At 46.4% G+C, this 18,853-nt stretch overlaps 1 protein-coding gene and 1 pseudogene across 1 annotated transcript in view; both read right to left on the bottom strand.

The window, feature by feature from the left end:
* The window catches only part of LOC105986132 (cytochrome P450 4B1), a 37,379-nt gene extending 19,208 nt beyond the window's left edge, over window positions 1-18,171 (bottom strand). The window contains exons 1-13 of the mRNA XM_013016901.1: window positions 17,974-18,171; window positions 11,913-12,054; window positions 11,698-11,742; window positions 10,124-10,251; window positions 9,221-9,345; window positions 8,785-8,936; window positions 8,537-8,643; window positions 7,568-7,758; window positions 3,253-3,386; window positions 2,482-2,546; window positions 2,309-2,391; window positions 1,279-1,875; window positions 151-165 (exon numbers count right to left, since the gene is read on the bottom strand). Coding sequence (XP_012872355.1) covers window positions 1,692-1,875; window positions 2,309-2,391; window positions 2,482-2,546; window positions 3,253-3,386; window positions 7,568-7,758; window positions 8,537-8,643; window positions 8,785-8,936; window positions 9,221-9,345; window positions 10,124-10,251; window positions 11,698-11,742; window positions 11,913-12,054; window positions 17,974-18,153 — 1,536 coding nt within the window. The 5' untranslated portion in view covers window positions 18,154-18,171 and the 3' untranslated portion in view covers window positions 151-165; window positions 1,279-1,691. The remainder of the gene's footprint in view (window positions 1-150; window positions 166-1,278; window positions 1,876-2,308; window positions 2,392-2,481; window positions 2,547-3,252; window positions 3,387-7,567; window positions 7,759-8,536; window positions 8,644-8,784; window positions 8,937-9,220; window positions 9,346-10,123; window positions 10,252-11,697; window positions 11,743-11,912; window positions 12,055-17,973) is intronic.
* On the bottom strand, window positions 4,280-5,787 carry LOC105986016 (annotated as a pseudogene).
* Window positions 18,172-18,853: the final 682 nt, after the last annotated feature.

Genomic DNA, 18,853 nt, shown 5'->3' with positions numbered 1-18,853 from the left:
CTTACTCAAGGTACAGGACGAGAATAACTCAGAATTCTTGGTGACCAGCCAAGGATAAATATTCTAACTGTAGGATTGTACTTGGGGTTAATGTGTGACCAGCAATGGAAAAGATCCAGTCGTATTGCCCATCCATATATGCAGGTGTACAAACACACATACATAATTCATATATAGAACATTCATTAAACCACTTTTGTACACCTATCCCACCCTACCCACACTCATGCACATGCAATTGCAGGATCACAGTAGGCAGAAGGATTAAGCTGACTTCATCTGTGAGGCTCACAGGTGCCAGCCTTAACAACCCCTGCTCCTCTTGCACTAGAGCTCCTGGCTGTATTTCTCAGTACAATCATGCTGTTGATGGAGCTCTAGTCAAAAGACACCAAAGTCTAGAGGCTGCAGCTCAAGTTTTTTGTAGATGACCTATTGGGTCTCTCTCCATACTATTGAAGTGGGACAATGGATGCAGTTTAAACTTGTCTTCTAGCCAGGAGTATGATGTCATTATGAACTCCCCAGGTGATGAGTTACTTTCACTTGTGCAGACAACTGTCTATGCAGGTTTCAGGGCAGGAGAATTTGGTAGCATAGAGTGACAGCCCATTCTGATTGGGTCTTCTGCATCCAAGTCCCAGGGAGACAAGGAGGTTTGAATCTAAATGGGGCTTAACAGGTCTGATTCTTCAACACTGAGCAGGTGGCAAATTTGCCTTCTTCCAAAAGGAAAAGAATCAATAGCAGGAGAGATATATGTCCAGATCATACATCCCTCAGAACACCACAGAAACATCAACAAGTGATCACCAGGGCTATAATTCCTTTCTCCTGTCTCCCACCCTAGTCTCTAATACCCTTCATTCCACATATGTCTGGAGCCTACTAGTAGCCTTAAATCTTGAGTCCTAGAAGTATAGGTGCCCATAGACATCAAGCAGTTGCCACAGAGGCTACCAGAAAAAACTTCTAAGTCATCAGGTAGTCTCTCCCAAAAATTCTTTCAGTACACCCTCATTCCACACCCACAATTCAGAGCCTGGTTATAAGAGGCACTTCCTTTCTTCTAGGAAATCCCACTATGATGCCTCTCTGCCATCTTCTCCCAAGTCAAACCCTGAGTGTCCAGAGCATCATACAACTGTGAGACATTAATGCTGAGAGTAACAGGCATGGCACCAAAATCCATCCCAGGAGGGGCAGAAGACACTCTAGGGAAACATTTGACTTCACTGATGAGGGTTTGCTTGAGAATTCTTTATTCTGTACAGTTTATGAAGAATGCATAAATTTACAGGGGGAAAAAGAAGTATCTCAATAAGGAGAAAAGCACTATTCCTCTCTCATAGGCTACCTGGTGGTAACTGTGCTTCCCAAGGGAAAACTTTCATTCCATTCACTAAGATACATTTCTGCTTCATTTCAGAAAGACTGTAAATCACAGGAGATAAAGGAAGCTTCTCAAAGCAAGCGAGTGTTCACCAATGTTTGTGGAATGAATGAATGAGCTCTAAAACTCCATGAATAACATAGACATGTTTACAAGGCACTGTTCATCAGTACCCACTCCCCTCCCAAACTATAAGCCTCTTGATGCCACAGAGCCATAATTCCCTTCATATAGTCTGGGGGCAGTCCCAAGGGAGTGGAAAATAACCTGGCCTTTCTTGGCCTTTGCTCTCTAAGGCCTACTTCTCAGACCTAGAGCCCAGAGGCTTCAGATGGAGGTGTATACCATTCTTGGAGCGCAGGACCAGCTGTGGCATCTTGATGGGCAGCCGTGAGGGGTCCAGAGAGAACTCAAAGCGCAGCAAACAGAGAGCTGTGACCACCTTCATCTCATTCATGGCAAACTGCTGCCCAATACAGTTCCTGTTGCAAGCAACACAAAGAAGCATGAAACTATGGGAGCTCTGGAGTGAGGAAATCCAGTGCTTTTAATGATCAACAAAAACCAGTAACTTTTTAGATCTATAAGTGACTAATGCATTGCTTGGCCTGGGCTTAAGAACTGGATCTTGAGACTGGACACCAGTGGCTCACAACTATAATCCTAGCTCTGGAGGATTATGGCTCAAGGTCAGCCCAAGCAGAAAAGTACTCTACACTCCATCTCCAAAACAACCAGCAAAATCAAATGGTGGAGGCATGTCTAGGTGCCAGCCCACCTACTTCCCAGAAGCAGGAATGGAATAGGGACCTAGCATGGTCCCCTTACCACAGAGCACCCCATAATGATGCTTTCTCCCCACAGTGTCCTCTGCCCTTCCTTAGGAGGGTGTGGAGGGTCTGGGCCTCTTCTTACCTAGGACCAGCAGAAAAAGGCATGAAAGCATAGGGGTGGCGTCCAGTCACATTCTCTGGTGAAAAGCGCAGGGGGTCAAAGACCTAAGAAGACAGACCTTGATTAAATTCTTACCAGGTCTTGGCATGACCTCCAAAGAGCCCACCCTGCCTGACCTCCCAGACATGGAGTACCTCAGGGTCAGGCCACACCGAGCTGTTCCTATGGAGAGCATAGATGTGCAGAGAGATCAGGCTGCCTGCAGGCAAAACAGGAGCTTTGTGACCAGAGGTTCTGAGCAGCCAGGCCCACCTTCACACATCCTTGAGTGTCTCCCTCACTTACATCTCACTACACTCAGCAATGTACTATGCCTAGGCCCTATAGGCCCAGCACTGAGCACAGCACCTGTCACAGACTTTTGTAGAATAAAGGAAAAGAAGAGGGGATCTCACCCTACAACAAAATGGGACAAACAGGGATGGTTATAGCCCTTCCATTTTCAATTAACTAACTTTTGGGAAGTTATTCATAAAATCATGATGTTAAAATCTAGCGGTCACTGGGTGTTGACTAGGTACAGGCTAGGTACAGGCCTGAGACACTCTTTGTAAAGCCACTATATATAATTGTACATGTTGCATACTACATAGCCTCATAGTCAGTGTCAATCACCCCGCATGGAGTTGATGTTCATGTTGGTAAATGACAGCCTTGATGAACACTGTCTCTTTCATCTTGACCACAATTCTAGAACATAGGTTCTCACTCTTCTTACTACCATTTCATAAAAGAACAAAGAGGTTTAGGGTAAAGGAATTGACTCAGATGTTGTAGAGCCAGGACTTAGAACCAGAGCCCTCTGAACACAAAGCCAGAGCTCTTCTTTGACCAACAGCACTGGGAATGTCAGAGAGCATCCACCATAAGACTCTGATTCTACCTCAAACCCCACCCTATCTCACCTTCAGGTAGAGAGCGGCCATCCACAAAGGTGACCGGCTTGTTGAGCTGCCGGTATACCTGAGGCACAGGTGGGTAGAGGCGGAAGGTCTCCTTGATGCACATGGTCAGGTAGGTCATCTTGCCCAGATCATCCCTGCCAACAACACAGGATGCTTGCAAATAGGGACCAGAGGAGTCCTGGGAGAAGGCAAGCTTCTGACCCAACTCCACCTCACAACCAGTCAGCCAAGAGAGGGGAACACAGGACTCCATGGGCACAAGCCAGAAAAGACAAAGGGTGACCACTAAGACTCAGTGAACTGGACCCACTTGCCTCTGTCCCCTCCCCATCTTCAACACTAGAGAGATGGACCAGGACCTAAGAGACATATGTTCACCCAGTCATCAAGACAAGGTCTTTTCTACTTCTCAGGACCCTATGGAAGCCCCAAAGAGTAGTTCTTTAGGTTCTGCTTCTTTTCCACTATGGACCTTGTTTGGGAAGGACAGGGGCTGATGCTGATTGAAGATTCAAGACTTGTTTTGGAAAACAATGATAAACTCTGTGTGTGTGTGTGTGTGTGTGTGTGTGTGTGTGTGTTAGAGGGAGAGAGAGGGGGAGAGAGAGAGAGAGAGAGAGAGAGAGAAACTTCTCCTTGACCCAATGTGAGGTTCAACTGCAACTCATATGTAATACCTAATTTCAGAGCCACCAATTCTGAGTTTTTCCTCCTAATATCCTAGCATTTCTTTTTTTTTGCTCATTTCCCCATTTATAAAAATAACCACATTTGGAGAGGCACATAGCACTTAAGTTTTGCATGGCTACAAAGTTATCTCAAATCCCAAACTTCTTAATCACAGATATTTCAAAGAAAAAGCTTTCAAAACATCTGAGTTAGCTTAATACCAGACCCTGAATATATGGGAACTACATGTTTAAATGCTTGGACTTTTTGCTCTATTATCTTCTTTAAATGGAATCCAGCACAAAAGGGACTTCAATGTGTAAGGTCATGATGCAAATGCTTCAGAGGGACAGTGGAATCAATCTGCACAACATGGAAAGGACGTAGTGTCATACAAGTTCCTCAAGGACTGGGCCATCTGGGCCTCCATGGCTTGTGCTGTCCATTCTGGTGCTGTCTAGTTTTCTCCAGAAAGTTATTCACTTGGAAACAAAGTGATTGGATCTGTTTGTCCCATGTTGGCAGGGCTTCTCAGGTTTCAAAATGAACTATTTCATCAATCTGGTCAATAAATCCATTCATATGACCTTCTGTTATCATTTGAGATGCTATTTTTTCTGCTTTAGCAGCAGTTATCTCTAAAAGAGATCCAAGTTCTTCAAAGGTAATACTATTATATAGTTTGCTTATAGACAACAAATTGTGTTCAATAACAGTCTGTCCAAAATACTAGAACCATCAGCTGTAGTTGCTTTCTGGTGAGGCATCAGCATGGCAGCAAATTCTTGAAGTTGGTGTCCTCTGATGATCCTATCTAGGTACATTTTCTCTTGAATCCCATATGCAGCCAGTTGCTGGCACCTTTCATCCTTAAACAGAGTAGCCAGCATCTGAGAACGCTGCTGTCCTGCTGAGGCTAAGATGGTACAGTGCTAAGCATGTTTTAAGTCCTCTTGTCTTTCACTTTCATGGACTATTGTCTTGTAAGAGAGCTCATTGTACCTTTGTGCAGCTTCAATGAATTTTCTTCTATAATCAAGAACATGTGCATAACATACTTTATAATGTATCTGCAACTGTTCATTGGTTGATTCATTCTGAAGCAATGATGCTCGATTTATGTAAGCCTCTGCCTGAACAGGATCATCATCCTCCAGATATAGCCTAGCAATCTTCAGGTAAGTCTCCAGTTTATAATCTACATTGTACTGTTTTTGTCCTGTTTCCAAAGGAATTCCCACCAACACTTGGGCTGCATTTCTCCAATCTTCTTCTTTCTCATATATAGATGCAAGATGCTGTCTTGTGGAAGCAACCTGCTCCTCAAATGAAATGACTCTAGGCTGGATCTTTTCCAAGGTGAAATGATAGGTTTCTTTGGCTGTGCTGTTAGGCAGGTTAGGGACATGTGTGCAGAAATCAGTTAGCAACTGTCGTGAGATGACAAGACTGACATTCTCATTTACTATTGCTTCCACAAAAGCTTTCAAAGATTCTAGTTGTTCTGCTCCAGATAACTGAATAGCTTTTTCTAGGATCTGGCAATACTTGCCCGCCAGATCTTTATGAGAGCCACTGGAATTCATGAGCTGGGCCAAATTCTGCCACAGAGCTGCGGCCATCTTTTTTCCAGCTCAGCCACGGCTATGGGAGCCTCTTGCAGCCCCAGAGAAAATGAGTAACGTTAGTCTTGACATTTCATTTGACTAAGTGTCCTTGAATTTGCTTCAAGTTCTAGATAGAGTTAAGTGGAAAGTTTAAAAAAAATGTTTAACTCTCTTGGAGGGCGGGAACAGGGAGCAAAGAAATGGAGAGACAAAGGATAAACAACTGTATGAGTAGTACTCAGATGAAAATGAGCTATATAATTTTTGGGCAAGGAAGGGAGGGAAAAACTTGGAGAAAGAGCAAAAGAAGGGGTGACACTGTCCAAAAAGAAATTTTTTCACAGTAGGCAATGGTGGCTCACACCTGTAATCCTAGCTAGCCAGGAGGCTAAGGATCATGGTTCAAAGCCAGCCCAGGCAGAAAGTCCCTGTGAGACTCTTCTCTCTAATTAACCAGTTAAAAAACAGAACTGTAGCTGTGGCTCAAAGTGGTAGAGCACTAGCCTTGAGCAAAAAAAAAGAGCTCAGGAACAGTGCACCCATACCTTGAGTTCAAGCCCCACAATCACGAAGAAGAGGAAGCAGAAGGAGAAGGAGGAGAAGGAGAAGGAGAGAACAATAAAATCATTTAATAAAAGAAAATGTTGTTTGTGACTCTAAGTATCACTATTCCACAATACTGTGAAATATGTGAAATTTATGTAATCACCTAATCTCAATTAAAGAAAAAAAGTGAGAGAAGGGATGGGTTAAGAGAGTTGGGTGACATGTACTCATATACTGTTTTGTAGAATGGGAACTTCTTTGTAAAACTACTTAAAGATAATTTTAAAAAGAAAAGAAAAAATGTTTAACTCCCTGATCATCTTTGTTCACATTATTACCCAGGGAAGAATGCCTAGTTGTCTCTTCCTGCATTTTTCTTTGTTTTTGTTTCTGTTTTTTTGGTTTTTGGTCGGTTGTGGGGCTTGAACTCTGGGCCTGGGCACTGTCCCTCAGCTATTCAGCTCAAGGCTAGTGCTCTACCACTTGAGCCACAGTGCCACTTCTGGTTTTCTAGTGGTTAACTGGAGATAAAAGTCTCATGGACTTTCCTGCCCGGGCTGGCTTTGGACTGTGATCCTCAGATCTCAGTCTCCTGAGTAGCTAGGATTACAGGCGTGAGCCACTGGCTCCTGGTTCTTCCAGAGGTTTTAATCCACCTTAAAAAGTTAATTCAAGCCCCACTCCTTCTGATCCCTTGTTCTCAACTTCCAAGCCAATCAGTCTTACTCCTTTCTGTGGTTTGCTATGGCTTTCTAGTTACGGCTCCTCCTTCTTTTCCCAGCTGCATCCCACATAGCTCGTGGCACAGGGCTGTATACCCTGGAAGGTTTCCAACATTCCACCAATTAAAAAGTGAGCAATGGAGACTCCACCCCCTTAGAGTAAATTTTAAATTCCGCCATTGGCTGAGCCTTTTCTGCACCTCTGCGATGTGCCTTGTCCCGACCTGGAGGCAGCACAGGCAGTACAGGAGAGAAGCCTGACAGGATGCAAAGCCCTTAGGGTCAGAGGGTGAGGGAACATGTAAGAAATTCCCAGGGATTAGGCAACAAAGAGAGGTCAATTTGCTTGGCATTCAAGAATTCAGTCATGAGCCAAGAAACAAAAGAACTTTGGAAAGTTTTCAAGTGATGGAGTTTGGAAATAGTCTTTTCTCCTTCACCAGGAAGAGTTGTGGAGTTTGACAGTTGTGTACCCAAGGCAGATGGCAAGGGACTGGCTCTCCCCTAGTTGTCTTATCTCTGTCCATACCCAATTTCCTCCTCTTTCTCTCCCAGTGCTCCCTTCCCAGAAGGCAAATGCCTCTCTATGTAAGAAAGACTCCATTTGAGGAAAATAGGCTCAGGGGTACACCCATATACAGCCCTCCCCCAGAAGGGATGAAGACAGCAGCTGCCATTTCCCAGACGTCTGTGTCATCCTCAGATGGTACAGGATGGGCATAGCCCTCTCCCTGGCTGAGAGGGTGAAGGTCCATCTTCAGCCTCACTCACCACTGGAAGGAGTCCTTGTCCCCTAGGATCTCACGGACCTCATCCCGACAGCGCTCCTGGTGCTCAGGGTAGAGGGCCATGCAGTAGAGGAACCAGGAGATACCGCTGGTGGTGGTGTCATGGCCTTCAAACATGAATGTGTCCACCTCAGCACGGAGGTCTGAGTCTGACAGTGTGATCCCACTTTCATCCTGAATTAAGGCACAAGAGGGCAGCTCAAAACCTTTAGGATGGGTGCCAACAAGAACTCAGAGCAGTAGCTATCAAATGCAAGACTGAAAGCCAGAGTGGAGGCTGCTCAGCAGATTGGGAGGCCAGGGGTTAAGACCTTCTCCCAGATTCCTGTCTTTCTTCCAAGTCCAACTTAGATGCATCTTACTCTAGGAAGTCCTCCTTGACCCTTCTGGCCAAATGGCCTAAGACTTTTCACAGCTCCAATGTGAGCTTTGCTTACTCAGCAACAGACTACCACCTGGCAGAGAGAGGCACCTTTGCAATATCCGCCTACTTTTCCTTCCACTTGACTATCAACACCTGGAGTGCTTTCCAACCTCTGCATCCTAGCACAGGAACTACTATGGGGGAAGAAGCACTCAGGAAGCATACAGAATAGAAGAACAATGGGCAAAAGGAAGAAAGGAATTTAACATTTGAATTCCAAGATTCTACAGTGCCAAAAAAATTTGGGGGGGGGCCCAAAGGAGGGGTCTTAGAAATATATAGATGTCTCCAGGTTGCTACCATGTCATGATCCAGGCTTCCTCTTTAAGCCACAGACTACTGGCCATACACCCTGCAGTTCTGAACCCTCACTGACACATGTCATAGGACAAGAAGCCATTCCATGCTGGGGAAAAAAGAAAGACTGTCAGCCACTTACTTGTGTTGGGCAGTGGACCTCTCCCAGGAGGATGGTCTGAAGAATCTTCTGAGACCAACATTTGGGTGAAATACATCACATGTACTCACCCGAGCGCCTAGGAGAATGTCCAGGAAGTCCAGGTGCCTCCGTTGCTGGATCTTTTCCTGCTCCTTTTCATTCTGCAGAGCTTCCTTCCGCTTCCTGATGACTTCGTCTAGGCCAGGAACACAATGTCATTGTGTAAGAATCATCCTCTGCCCTAAGAGGAACTGAGATTCTATAGTGGGCAAGGCACAGAAAGTCCCAAAGGAAAACCCCATGCTTCCTAGGGGTGATTCTTATGGGAAAGATTCACCTGTATGGTTGTGGGCCGTCTGGCAGGCCTTCAGAAATTGGCGGCCATGTGGGGTGAGCCAATAGATGAAGTCATTGTGATAGTAGAAAGAATCGATGCGCTGCTGCATCAGCAGTGTAAGTTTACTGACTGCCTGGTGGTATTCATTGTCCCTGTGCACCAGATGTTGGACAGAAAGATGGGGAAATTCAGGCATTGACTGAAAACACTCCTGAGCAGCTCCCATCCAGGAATCCCACTCAACCACAGCAGGAGAGGGTTCCTGCTCCTCCTCTTCCCACCCCTCAACCTCCTCGCCCACACCAAATGTGGCTCCCTACCTCAAGTAAGAGCTGGGAGGGTGAGGGCAGATCCCTATCTCCTTTACAACAAGGAGCCCTTGTCTCTCCCCCTTCTGAGACCTAGGCTGGGGGTGTCAGCCTGAGGTGCCCCTGACCTGTGGTCCAGGCCGCTGTGTCCTTTGCCAAATGTGCACTTCATGAGTGAGTCCAGAGCCATGTGACCCACATCACAGAAGATGTCGAAGCTTCTATCCTCCCGAGCCTTTTTTTCCCATTTGTCCTAGAGCCCAAAGATAGGAGGCAATATGGAGACCAGCTGCACTAGACACCCTCCATTGTACTCCAGGACTGCTAAAGTCTATCAACACTGAGTGCCTCTTCCTAGTCCTGCCCTCCATCTGCTGAAATGTGGACTTTGGCAGCCTGTAGGAGAGGCAGGTTCAGATGACAGGACTGGGAGGAAGATGTAATGCAATCTGTTGGTACTTTCTCCCAGACAGGCTAGCCTGTAAGGAAGAGTAGGACCCAGAGGTGGTGAGCTCCCCAGCATAGCATGTGTGTCAATTGGGCCTACAGTAATGCTGGGAAGGAGTTTCCTGCAAAGGGAAAGACTGGTTTAGGTAACTTCTAGAATTCTCCAGTCCTGACCTGGCATTCCTCTCAGAGATGAGTGTGAGCAGTTGTGAGAGGCAGAGAATAAAAAGAAGATACTTTTTAAATATGAAGAGCTCTCAACTATAAGCAGCACTCAAATTCTGCTCTATTAGGAGACTTATTGAAGATTCTCAAGACCTTTTAGTATGGCAAGAAAGAGAGGCAGGCCTCCTGGTAGAGACAAGGAGCAGAGCTGACTGGGCACTGGGAACTTCAGTACAATCAGCCATGGTTTGCATCAGGGAGTCACATAGCAGAACTTGGGTGCTGCTGTTACAAGCAGAATGTGTGTGTGCAGGGCCTCAGGGATTCTCCCCTGGACAGAGCAGCTTCTGACCTCATCCAGGGCAAAAGGAGGGTACAGAGAGGGCTGGTCCTACAGGAACCTGCCACAGGGAGCTCACCAGCATGGCATGTGTGGAGTCAGCGAACACAGCCACATAAGGTTTCAGTACATCATAATGGAAACCAGGCGTAAGCAGCTTACGGTGTTGGAACCATTTGGGCCCATCCAGAACCAGCAGGCCTCTCCCTGGGAAGGGGGAGGAGAAAAGGGATGAAAGGACTGGGGAGTCCAGGCATTCCTGCACTAATCCTGGCAGGATTAGACCAAGCAGGTCTATCTCCCTTCCCTGAACCCAGACCTCTGCAGGAGTAAGCCACTAAAAGACTAAGTATTGCTCTCAAAGGCCCCATGCCCAGGCAATAGTTCTTGGGGAGTAAACTTTGTCCTTGGCATGGATTCCTCAATTACTGCCAGTCAGTTGCACCTACAAAGCCAGAGCTCTAGCACCTTGTGTTAGATGACACTAGACTCAGTCACAAGATTATTTGCTGCTAGGGACAGTAAGGTAGAAGGGAAGCTTCCTGGGCCTCAACTTTCAACTGCTGAGATGGAGGTTACAGCTTTGTGGCTTGAGGAAGGACTCTAAACTCCTGACCCTATACACATACACAGTACACAGCGATGGAAATGCACTTCTGTCTTCAAAATTTGCCTCTCATTTTCCTAAGTCTATATGTCTTTCCTTTTACTCTCTCCTTCCTAGTTATAGTGAAAACAAGACGCACTGAAATCTACCAAAAAATTTTTTTCTTGCATTACTTGAGACCATTTTCTTCCTCTTGCCTCATTCTTTCTTAGCTCACAGAGAGCTGCTGTGGATGCCTTGGAGATCATGAGTAAAAGAAAAACTTTGGACTGGGGCTGGGAAGGTGGCTCAGTGGTAGAGCGCTTGCCCTGCATGCCTGAGGCCCTGGGTTCGATTCCTCAGCACCACATAAGAAAAAAGAAAAAAGAAAAAAGCTGGAAGTGACGCTGTGGCTCAAGTGGTAGAGCACTAGCCTCGAGCTGAAGAGCTGAGGGACAGTGTCCCAGGCCCAGAGTTCAGGCCCCACGACCGGACCCAAAATAAAAGAAAAAGAAAAGAAAGACTTTGGAAAAATGTATACCTCAGCTTTAGAATACTCAGTGACTCCTATTCATCTTCAACATCAATCCACAATACTAACTAGCCTGATAGCCAAGAGTGACCAATTCCTACCTGCTCAACCTCATCTCCAAATTAAAAGTCTGCCTTCCAACCACACAGACTTTTCTTAGCCTCTGGTCCTAGCATAGCACCACAGCTTTCCATGCTCCTGTCCTGGACAGCACCACTTATCAAAATCTCCTGTAAGAACAACTGCCTCCTTCAAGAAGCCATTCTTTTCTTCCACTAAGTCCCCAGAGCACCTGCCTGGAAGGGAGGGAAGATGAAGGCTCAGCAAGGAATGTGCTTGGTCATACTTCCCCTGCCAGCCAAGAGTTCTCCTTTCCCCCTTATCTCCCTACAGAGAAGTTAATCTTAAGATAGGGACCAACACAGGGGAACCAGATAAGTTGTCTACCTGATAAGATGACTGACTGACTGGGACAGGGCAGGGAAGGACTCTGGTCATCCAGCATAAGGGTGAAAAGGGAAAGCAAGGTGCTTACCAATCCACTGGAGGAAGAAGTCATACACATCTGGGGCCTTGGGGTCTGCAGAAGAGAAAAGGTTCAGCTGAGCTAGGTTCTTCCCAGAAGAGACCGGGGTGGGAATCTGGGCATCCCCTTCCTAGACTTTGGATATAGTCCCTGGACTCCTCCCCACATTGTGCCCTGAGTGGTGTGCTCTCAGAAAGCCCCTCCCTCTCCTTGGAACACCTCACCCCCGCGACTGTACACAGCTTTGGCATAGTCAGGTTCATAGATGTTCAGGAAGCCAATAAATTGTCCAAGCCAGAGTGAGTGGGCATGTGGGAACTGGTGAGCCCAGGATACCACCTTGTCCAGGCTCCCTGTCTGCTGGATCTGAAATGGTAACAAAAGGCCAGAAGAACTCAATAACCCAATGTCACCATCCAGGCCCCAGGGCTTTCCAGCCTCTGGGCTGGAAAGGGTAGATGCTGCCCAGGAAAGCCCTTGAACTTCCCTCCTTCTTCCTATACCCCTTTCCTGAACAGTTCTGCTGCAATGCCCACCCCAACCCTACAGCCACTGATCTATATCCAAGCCACCAACCTCCGGGGCCCTGGAGATTGGCCTTTCTTTGGTCTCCAGCTACTAGCTTTGTCTTTGGGTTCTTGTCCTCCCAGGATCTCTATATAGTTTGGTGGAAACTCCCCCATAGATTCATCTCTCATTCAAGCCAAGGAAATTATAAGAGTTTTCATTGTCCTTAGGCAGGCAATGTCAAAATAAGACAAAGTGATAAAAATCATGTTAACCCACAGGGGAGATGGAAACCTGGTGTCCTTGCTTTCTTTCTAACTGGTATCCGTGGAAATACTCACTTCTGTATTTTCTATGGGTCCTCTTGGATTTTCCTTACCAACTTTCTGATCACCTTTGTCACTCCTCCTCCCTCCCTCCATCTCTCCCAAGTCACAATAAAACCAGAACCTTAGAATCTCAGAGTGGGAAGGAACCTTTGGCTGGTCTGGTTTATCTAAGCCTTACTCCCCTCTTCACCAGTCCTGTCTGTGCCTTTTTGCAGCATTTTCCTGCAAAATCACAGGAGACCCTGGCCTCATACTAACACTGATCTTGGAAAACAAACAGCCTGCCACAGCCTCCCTATGCCCAGATTTTTCCTATATGCCCTGACTGTCCCAAGAACATGGTGGGAGTGAAGATGGCACTTGACCTCACTGCTACAGAGCTGCAGCCCCTCTGAGAGAACTGGGAGGTCATCCTTCTAGGGGACATGTGACTGTGGCCCAGAGCCTATGGGTTACACAACAGGATGCCTCAGATTTGTCCTCAAGTGCCCTAAGGTCTGGACCAGCTTGTTTTTCTCCAGAAGGAAGGAAGCAGTGGGAAAGCAAAGAATGGAAATAATTCACTGATCTGAGCTCTCCACCCACCCCTGTTATCCTCTCATTTATACTCTTTGTTTACCCTGCTAGGGATAAGCAACAGGATGTTCTTACTATCCAAGAGTCTGAGTGAGTTTTGCTCCAAGAATCAGATCATAAAGGGATGTTATGTTGTCTAGTTGAACCACGACCTCTCTTTATGGGTAGGAAGAGTGAAGCCACTTTCCCACATGAGTTGGGATAGGTCAGAGATACTGACTGAGGCCCTTCCTGCTGTCCTTCCTGTCAACAAGACTGGGCAGGCCTTGGAACAGTTGACCTGAAGTGTGGCTGCTTCTACAGTCTGCTGCAGCTACAACTTTCCCAGGACTACTCAAGAACATAAATCCATCAGCATGCAAAATTGGACATTTAGAAAAACAAACATTTGAGGAGGGAAGAAGAAAGAGATTTTCTTTTCTCCACCATAATCGGGTCCCTGAAAGGAGATCATGTTATATTCAGGTTCCAAGTACCAGGATGTCTGGCCCACCACCTCCACAACATGAGAATCCTTCCCTCCAGGATCCTAGACACCTCTAACTATAAGAAACCACTTTTTAGCTGGCACTGGTGGCTCACACCTATAATCCTAGCTACTAAGGAGGCTGAAATCTGAGGATCACAGTTCAAAGTCAGCCCAGGCAGGAAAAGTCCAGGAGACTCTTATCTCCAGAAAACCGGAAGTGGCACTGTGGCTCAAGTGGTAGACTGCTCACCATAAGCTGAAGAGCTGAGGGACAGTGCTCAGGCCCAGAGTTCAAGCCCCCCAACCGACCAAATAAAAAGAAGGAGGAGGAGGAGGGGAAGAAAATAAACCACTTTTATTTCTTCTCTTTTTCTTTTTTCTGATCAGTTCTGGGGCTTGAACTCTGGGCTTGGGTACTGTCCCTTGGCTCTCCACCTCAAGGCTAGTGCTGTACCACTTGAGCCATAGTACCACTTCTAGTTTCTGATGGTTAATTAGAAATAAGAATCTCAGGGACTTTCTTGCCTGGGCTGGCTTTGAACCCTGATTCTCATATCTCAGCATCCTGAGTAGCTAGGATTACAGTCATGAGCCACTGGTGCCCAGCTAAGAAACCACTTTTCAAAACAGCCTTCTTTGGATTGTCCACATTCTAAACAAGACTTCTTTATCATGGGACTGAAAGCCAGCTGCCTGGTATCTTTCCAATGAGTCTCTGCTCTGTTCTCTGGGGCCACTTTAGCTTGTTATCTAGAGAAATCCTGCAGAATTCAGCCCTTTTTTGCTCTCCTCCAAGATGGACTCCCCTAGGTGCCTTTGTATGCCATAGTTTCAATGTCCTCCCATCATAGCTACTCCCCTAACTAAAATTATCACAGCAGAGTGTGTGTGTGTGTGTGTGTGTGTGTGTGTATCTCTGTGTATGTGTGTGTGAGAGAGAGAGTGCCCAAGCCAGCATCAAGATTTTAAATAAAGCTTAAGAGTTAGAAATATCTACCAGAAAGAACCAGTCAAGAACAATAAGAGAACCAACAAAATCACTGAAGTATCACTTACACAAACATATCAGAGATTCAACTACAGGGTGGAGCAGAGAGCCTAAAGAGAGAGGATGGAATGCATAAAGTCCCCAAGGAACAGAGAAGTGGCTTACTCTCCACTCTAGTGACAGACAAGAGACTTTTTCCCCATCTTCTCTTACAGACACAAACGTACATATCAACGTATATGACCATATGAGTCACAGAAAGAACCTATATAGCCCAATGGAAGGAGCAAAAGGACTGTTCAACCTCTTTGGGTGAGATGAACCCAAGATCTGCCTTCCTGTTCCATGTAAAGAAGGCTTCCACAAGTGCCCAAGGCCACCCACCTCCCTCCCTCCCTTTTACCCCTCTCAGATCTCACCCTCTTTAGTAACTCCTTCCTATCTGCATTTAAAACATGTCTGTTACAAGTAATAGAAAGAAAACATTTAAAAAACAGAACTTCCTTGGTTCAGCTCCTTCAAGTTTAGCTAACACCTGGTTTTCCCTCCCTTCAGAATAACTATTTCTTTTTTTTTTTTTTTTGGTTGGTCATGGGGCTCTACCGCTTAAGCCATTTTCTAGTAGTTTATTGGAGATCAGAGTCTCACGGACTTTCCTGCCCGGGCTGGCTTTAAACCGTGATCCTCAGATCTTAGCCTCCTGAGTAGCTGGGATTATAGGCATGAGCCACCGGCACCCAGCAACTATATCATTTTTTTAAAGATGGTTACACTATGTAGCCCAGGCCATCCTGGAATTGCCTATTTTGATCATGGTTCTTGCCTGGCAACTGCTAGGGTTCCAGTTGCATACCACCACTGGCTTGTAACCTAAGTTCTCAAAGGAGTTCTTCCTACCTCAGTACTTCAGCCCTTGATTACCCCCACGTGCTTCCATTGAGGTGCATACCCCCATCCTCTGTATTCCTCTCCCGTTGTGTTCTGGAAAAATGATGTTCCTCTGGGTTTCACCCTTAGCATCTTCCCATACTAGAATTTTCTCCCTGGAGGCTCTTCACCTTCTCCTGTGCCAGCTTTTGTTACCTACCTTCCTCACTGGACATCTTTTTCCAAAAGATCTTTCTTCCTTGGCACCCCAAATGTCAACAACCTCCCCCCTTACACACACATCTATACCATATCCTCCAGGGCTCATATATGTGTTTATACACATTATGTTTGCCCCCTAAGTCTTCTCTTCCTCCTTTCCTAGGGAATAGAATCACCACCCATCTCAAAACTACCTAGAAACAGAGGTGATTTTCTCCTTGGTTTATAGTGATATCAAGAGATACATCCTATGGAGGCTGGCCTTCCCCGCTGCAGGCCTGCCAAGCAACTACATTGGAATTAGTAAAGCAGAGCTAAGAGAATCAAAGGCAGCAGGTCCCAAAAGGAAGTTCCTGCTATAAAACTCCCCAAAGCCAATACCAGACGCTTTCATGCCTGATCCCTGGATGGGTGCTGCCATCTCCCTAACCTTCTCTTCCTGGGCCTCAGTTCCCCATGTGTTCTACTAGAAACACAGAAAAATTCTTTCCTTTTGCTCAAAATCCTCCAAATTCTATCCTTGTGACTCACAGAGTTGTTTTTTGTCTTTATGTGACATTGACACATTCTGCTCTGATCCAGCTGTATTGATGCCTCAGTTTAAAAAAGGTCAAAAGCAATCTTTGTCTCCTCTTCCTAGTAGATGAAAGGGACCTCAGAGACCCCCTCACATTTGTGGCATTGGCTTTGATATCTCCTTCCTCTCCTATTCTCACTGTGCCAGCACCTGGTCTACTCTACCACTCATTCCTCCCCATGGCTCAATCCATCGGCCTGGATCGCCTCCACCCTGGCCCCTACCTCATGTTTGTATTCCACCCTGGTCCCAGCTCCCTACTTGCCTTTCCCACTGGCCCTCTGCCTCCTATTTGTACTCTTTCCAATTCCCTCTGTTTTACCTTTTGTAGAGCTGTTGATAAGACAATGCTAGTTGCTTGGAAAAAGGAGAATCAAAGACAGGGTTTGATTTGGAAGCAAGGAACCAAAGAAAGCAAAGATCTCAGGGTATTTTGCCTTAGGACTTCCTTATAGTGATGTCAGACTTGGTATCTGTCTGCCCAGTGGTTTGCTAAATCTCTACGCTTTATCCCATTCTATATATACTTTTCTAACCTAGAAATTTGATCAATAAGGAAGTGAAAATACAAAGGGGGAATGACTTCTCTGATAAGAAAAAGTGAATAAGAGCTGGGATATAGCTCAGTGGCCAAGCGCTTGCCTAGCAAATGCAACGTCCTGGGTTCGATCCCCAGTACCAAAGAAGAAAAGACAAAAAAAAAAAAGAAAAAGTGAATAAAATGAGCAAGAGTCTTTAGAATCCAACACAAAATCAAGGAGACGCTTGCAGAGATGGGCAAGGCCAGAGAAGAGCCCCAGATATCTTCAGGATCAACTTACCTTAGACTAGAAACTAGCATTCCCCCTTACACACACAAACACACACACACACACACACACACACACACACACAGATTAGGTCTACCATGAACTCCTACTGTATCAGAGTAAAATGAGGTAGCTCCTAGAATCGGACATGTCCCTGCCTTACAAGAAGGTACTCCAAAAATTGAGAAGGGTGAGGGGTACATGCTACCAGGGCTTCCAGACTGTAATCTTAGAACAAGAAAAGAAGTTAGTTTTGATGGACAGCCCTTCCACATCCCACATCCATCCTTACCAGGTGTAGAAATCAACTTGTAATGGCTTTTTAATAACTGGTTATCTTCTAAAACAAAATGCAGAATTTCTGGGTCTGACTTTGACTTGACCTCTGGCCTACTAACTACATGGAGTTAAGTAAGCCCTTCACTGGCTTGGAATCTCAAAATCTTCCTCTTTACATTAGGGAAACAACCCACCATGCCCTTCTAATTTCTCAGGTTCTGGTGTAGATTCAAACCACAGCAAAGGTGTCAAGCCCTGGAGGAATGCAATGGTATTCAGATGGTGCCAGATGGTTTCCCAGGAAACCTTTGTTGTACTCAAAAGCACCTCTCTGATTCTTCCAGGCCCTTCTCTTTCTGCCAAGCAAGAGCCCTCCAGCTAGGAGGGCCAGAGCTAGGCTGTTTTCCAGACTCTCCATGTTCTCCTGGGGCAGGAGAAGGGACAGCTGGAGTAAAGGGTTTGCTCAGACAGCTCCAGTACGGCCTTCTGGGGCTCCATCTTTGAAGTGCTCAGGATTTCTAGCATAGCCTGAAAGGTAGGAGTGATGGAAAGTACACTAAGAAACACTGTTCTCAGTATATCATCTCCTGCCCCTAGGGGATTAGGCCTGATTCTCCAAAGGAAAGAAGAAACTGGCTCCCTCCTCAACCCCCTCCACATACCTCATGAGCATGCCCAAAAAGCCAATGGGTTGGGGGTCCTGGGAAGCTGTCCAAAGCCCTGGCCAACTTCTGCCTTCGAAGTAGTAAATGAAGAAGCTTGAAAAGACTGATGAGCAAGATCGCTACAAAAGCCCATAGGCCCAGGCGGGAGAGGCTCAGGGAGAGGAAGCCTAGCCCCATGGCTAGAGTTGAGATGTCTGAGCTCCACTTTGTCTTCGCTGCTCGTGAGTTCTCTTATACTCTGGACCCAGGCACTGTGCCAGGCCCCACCCCAAGTCACTCTTGGAGCCAGCATCAGCCCAAGCTGGGCTGAGTGCCATAGGGTGGAAACAGCAACCTCAAAAAACAGAAGAGGCAGCCTGCATGACTTCTCCCAAAACTCAGCTAAAGAAAAACCAGGCAGGGCTGGGAAGGTGGCTCAGTGGTAGAGTGCTTGCCTTGCATGCATGAGGCCTTGGGTTCAATTCCTCAGCACCACATAAGCAGAAAAGAAAAAAAAAGCGGGAAGTGGCACTGTGGCTCAAGTGGTAGAGTGCTAGCCTTGAGCTGAAGAGCTGAGGGACAGCGCCCAGGCCCAGAGTTCAGGCCCCACAATTGGACCCAAAAAAAAAAAGAAAAAAGAAAAACCAGGCAGTGGGCTTCAAAGAAACCAGGCAGCCGGGTGCTGGTGGCTCATGCCTGTAATCCTAGCTACTCAGGAGGCTGAGATCTGAGGATCGCGGTTCAAAGCCAGCCCGGGCAGGAGAGACCGTGAGACTCTTATCTCCAATAAACCACCAGAAAACCGGAAGTGGCGCTGTAGCTCAAGTGATAGAGTGCTCGCCTTGAGCTGAAGAGCTGAGGGACACCACCAGGCCCAGAGTTCAAGCCCCACGACCGA

Source organism: Dipodomys ordii, unplaced genomic scaffold, assembly GCF_000151885.1.
Source record: "Dipodomys ordii isolate 6190 unplaced genomic scaffold, Dord_2.0 Scaffold33, whole genome shotgun sequence".
Classification (NCBI taxonomy): domain Eukaryota; kingdom Metazoa; phylum Chordata; class Mammalia; order Rodentia; family Heteromyidae; genus Dipodomys; species Dipodomys ordii.
The sequence above is the reverse complement of the archived record's forward strand: the minus strand, read 5'-3'. Positions and strand labels throughout refer to the sequence as shown.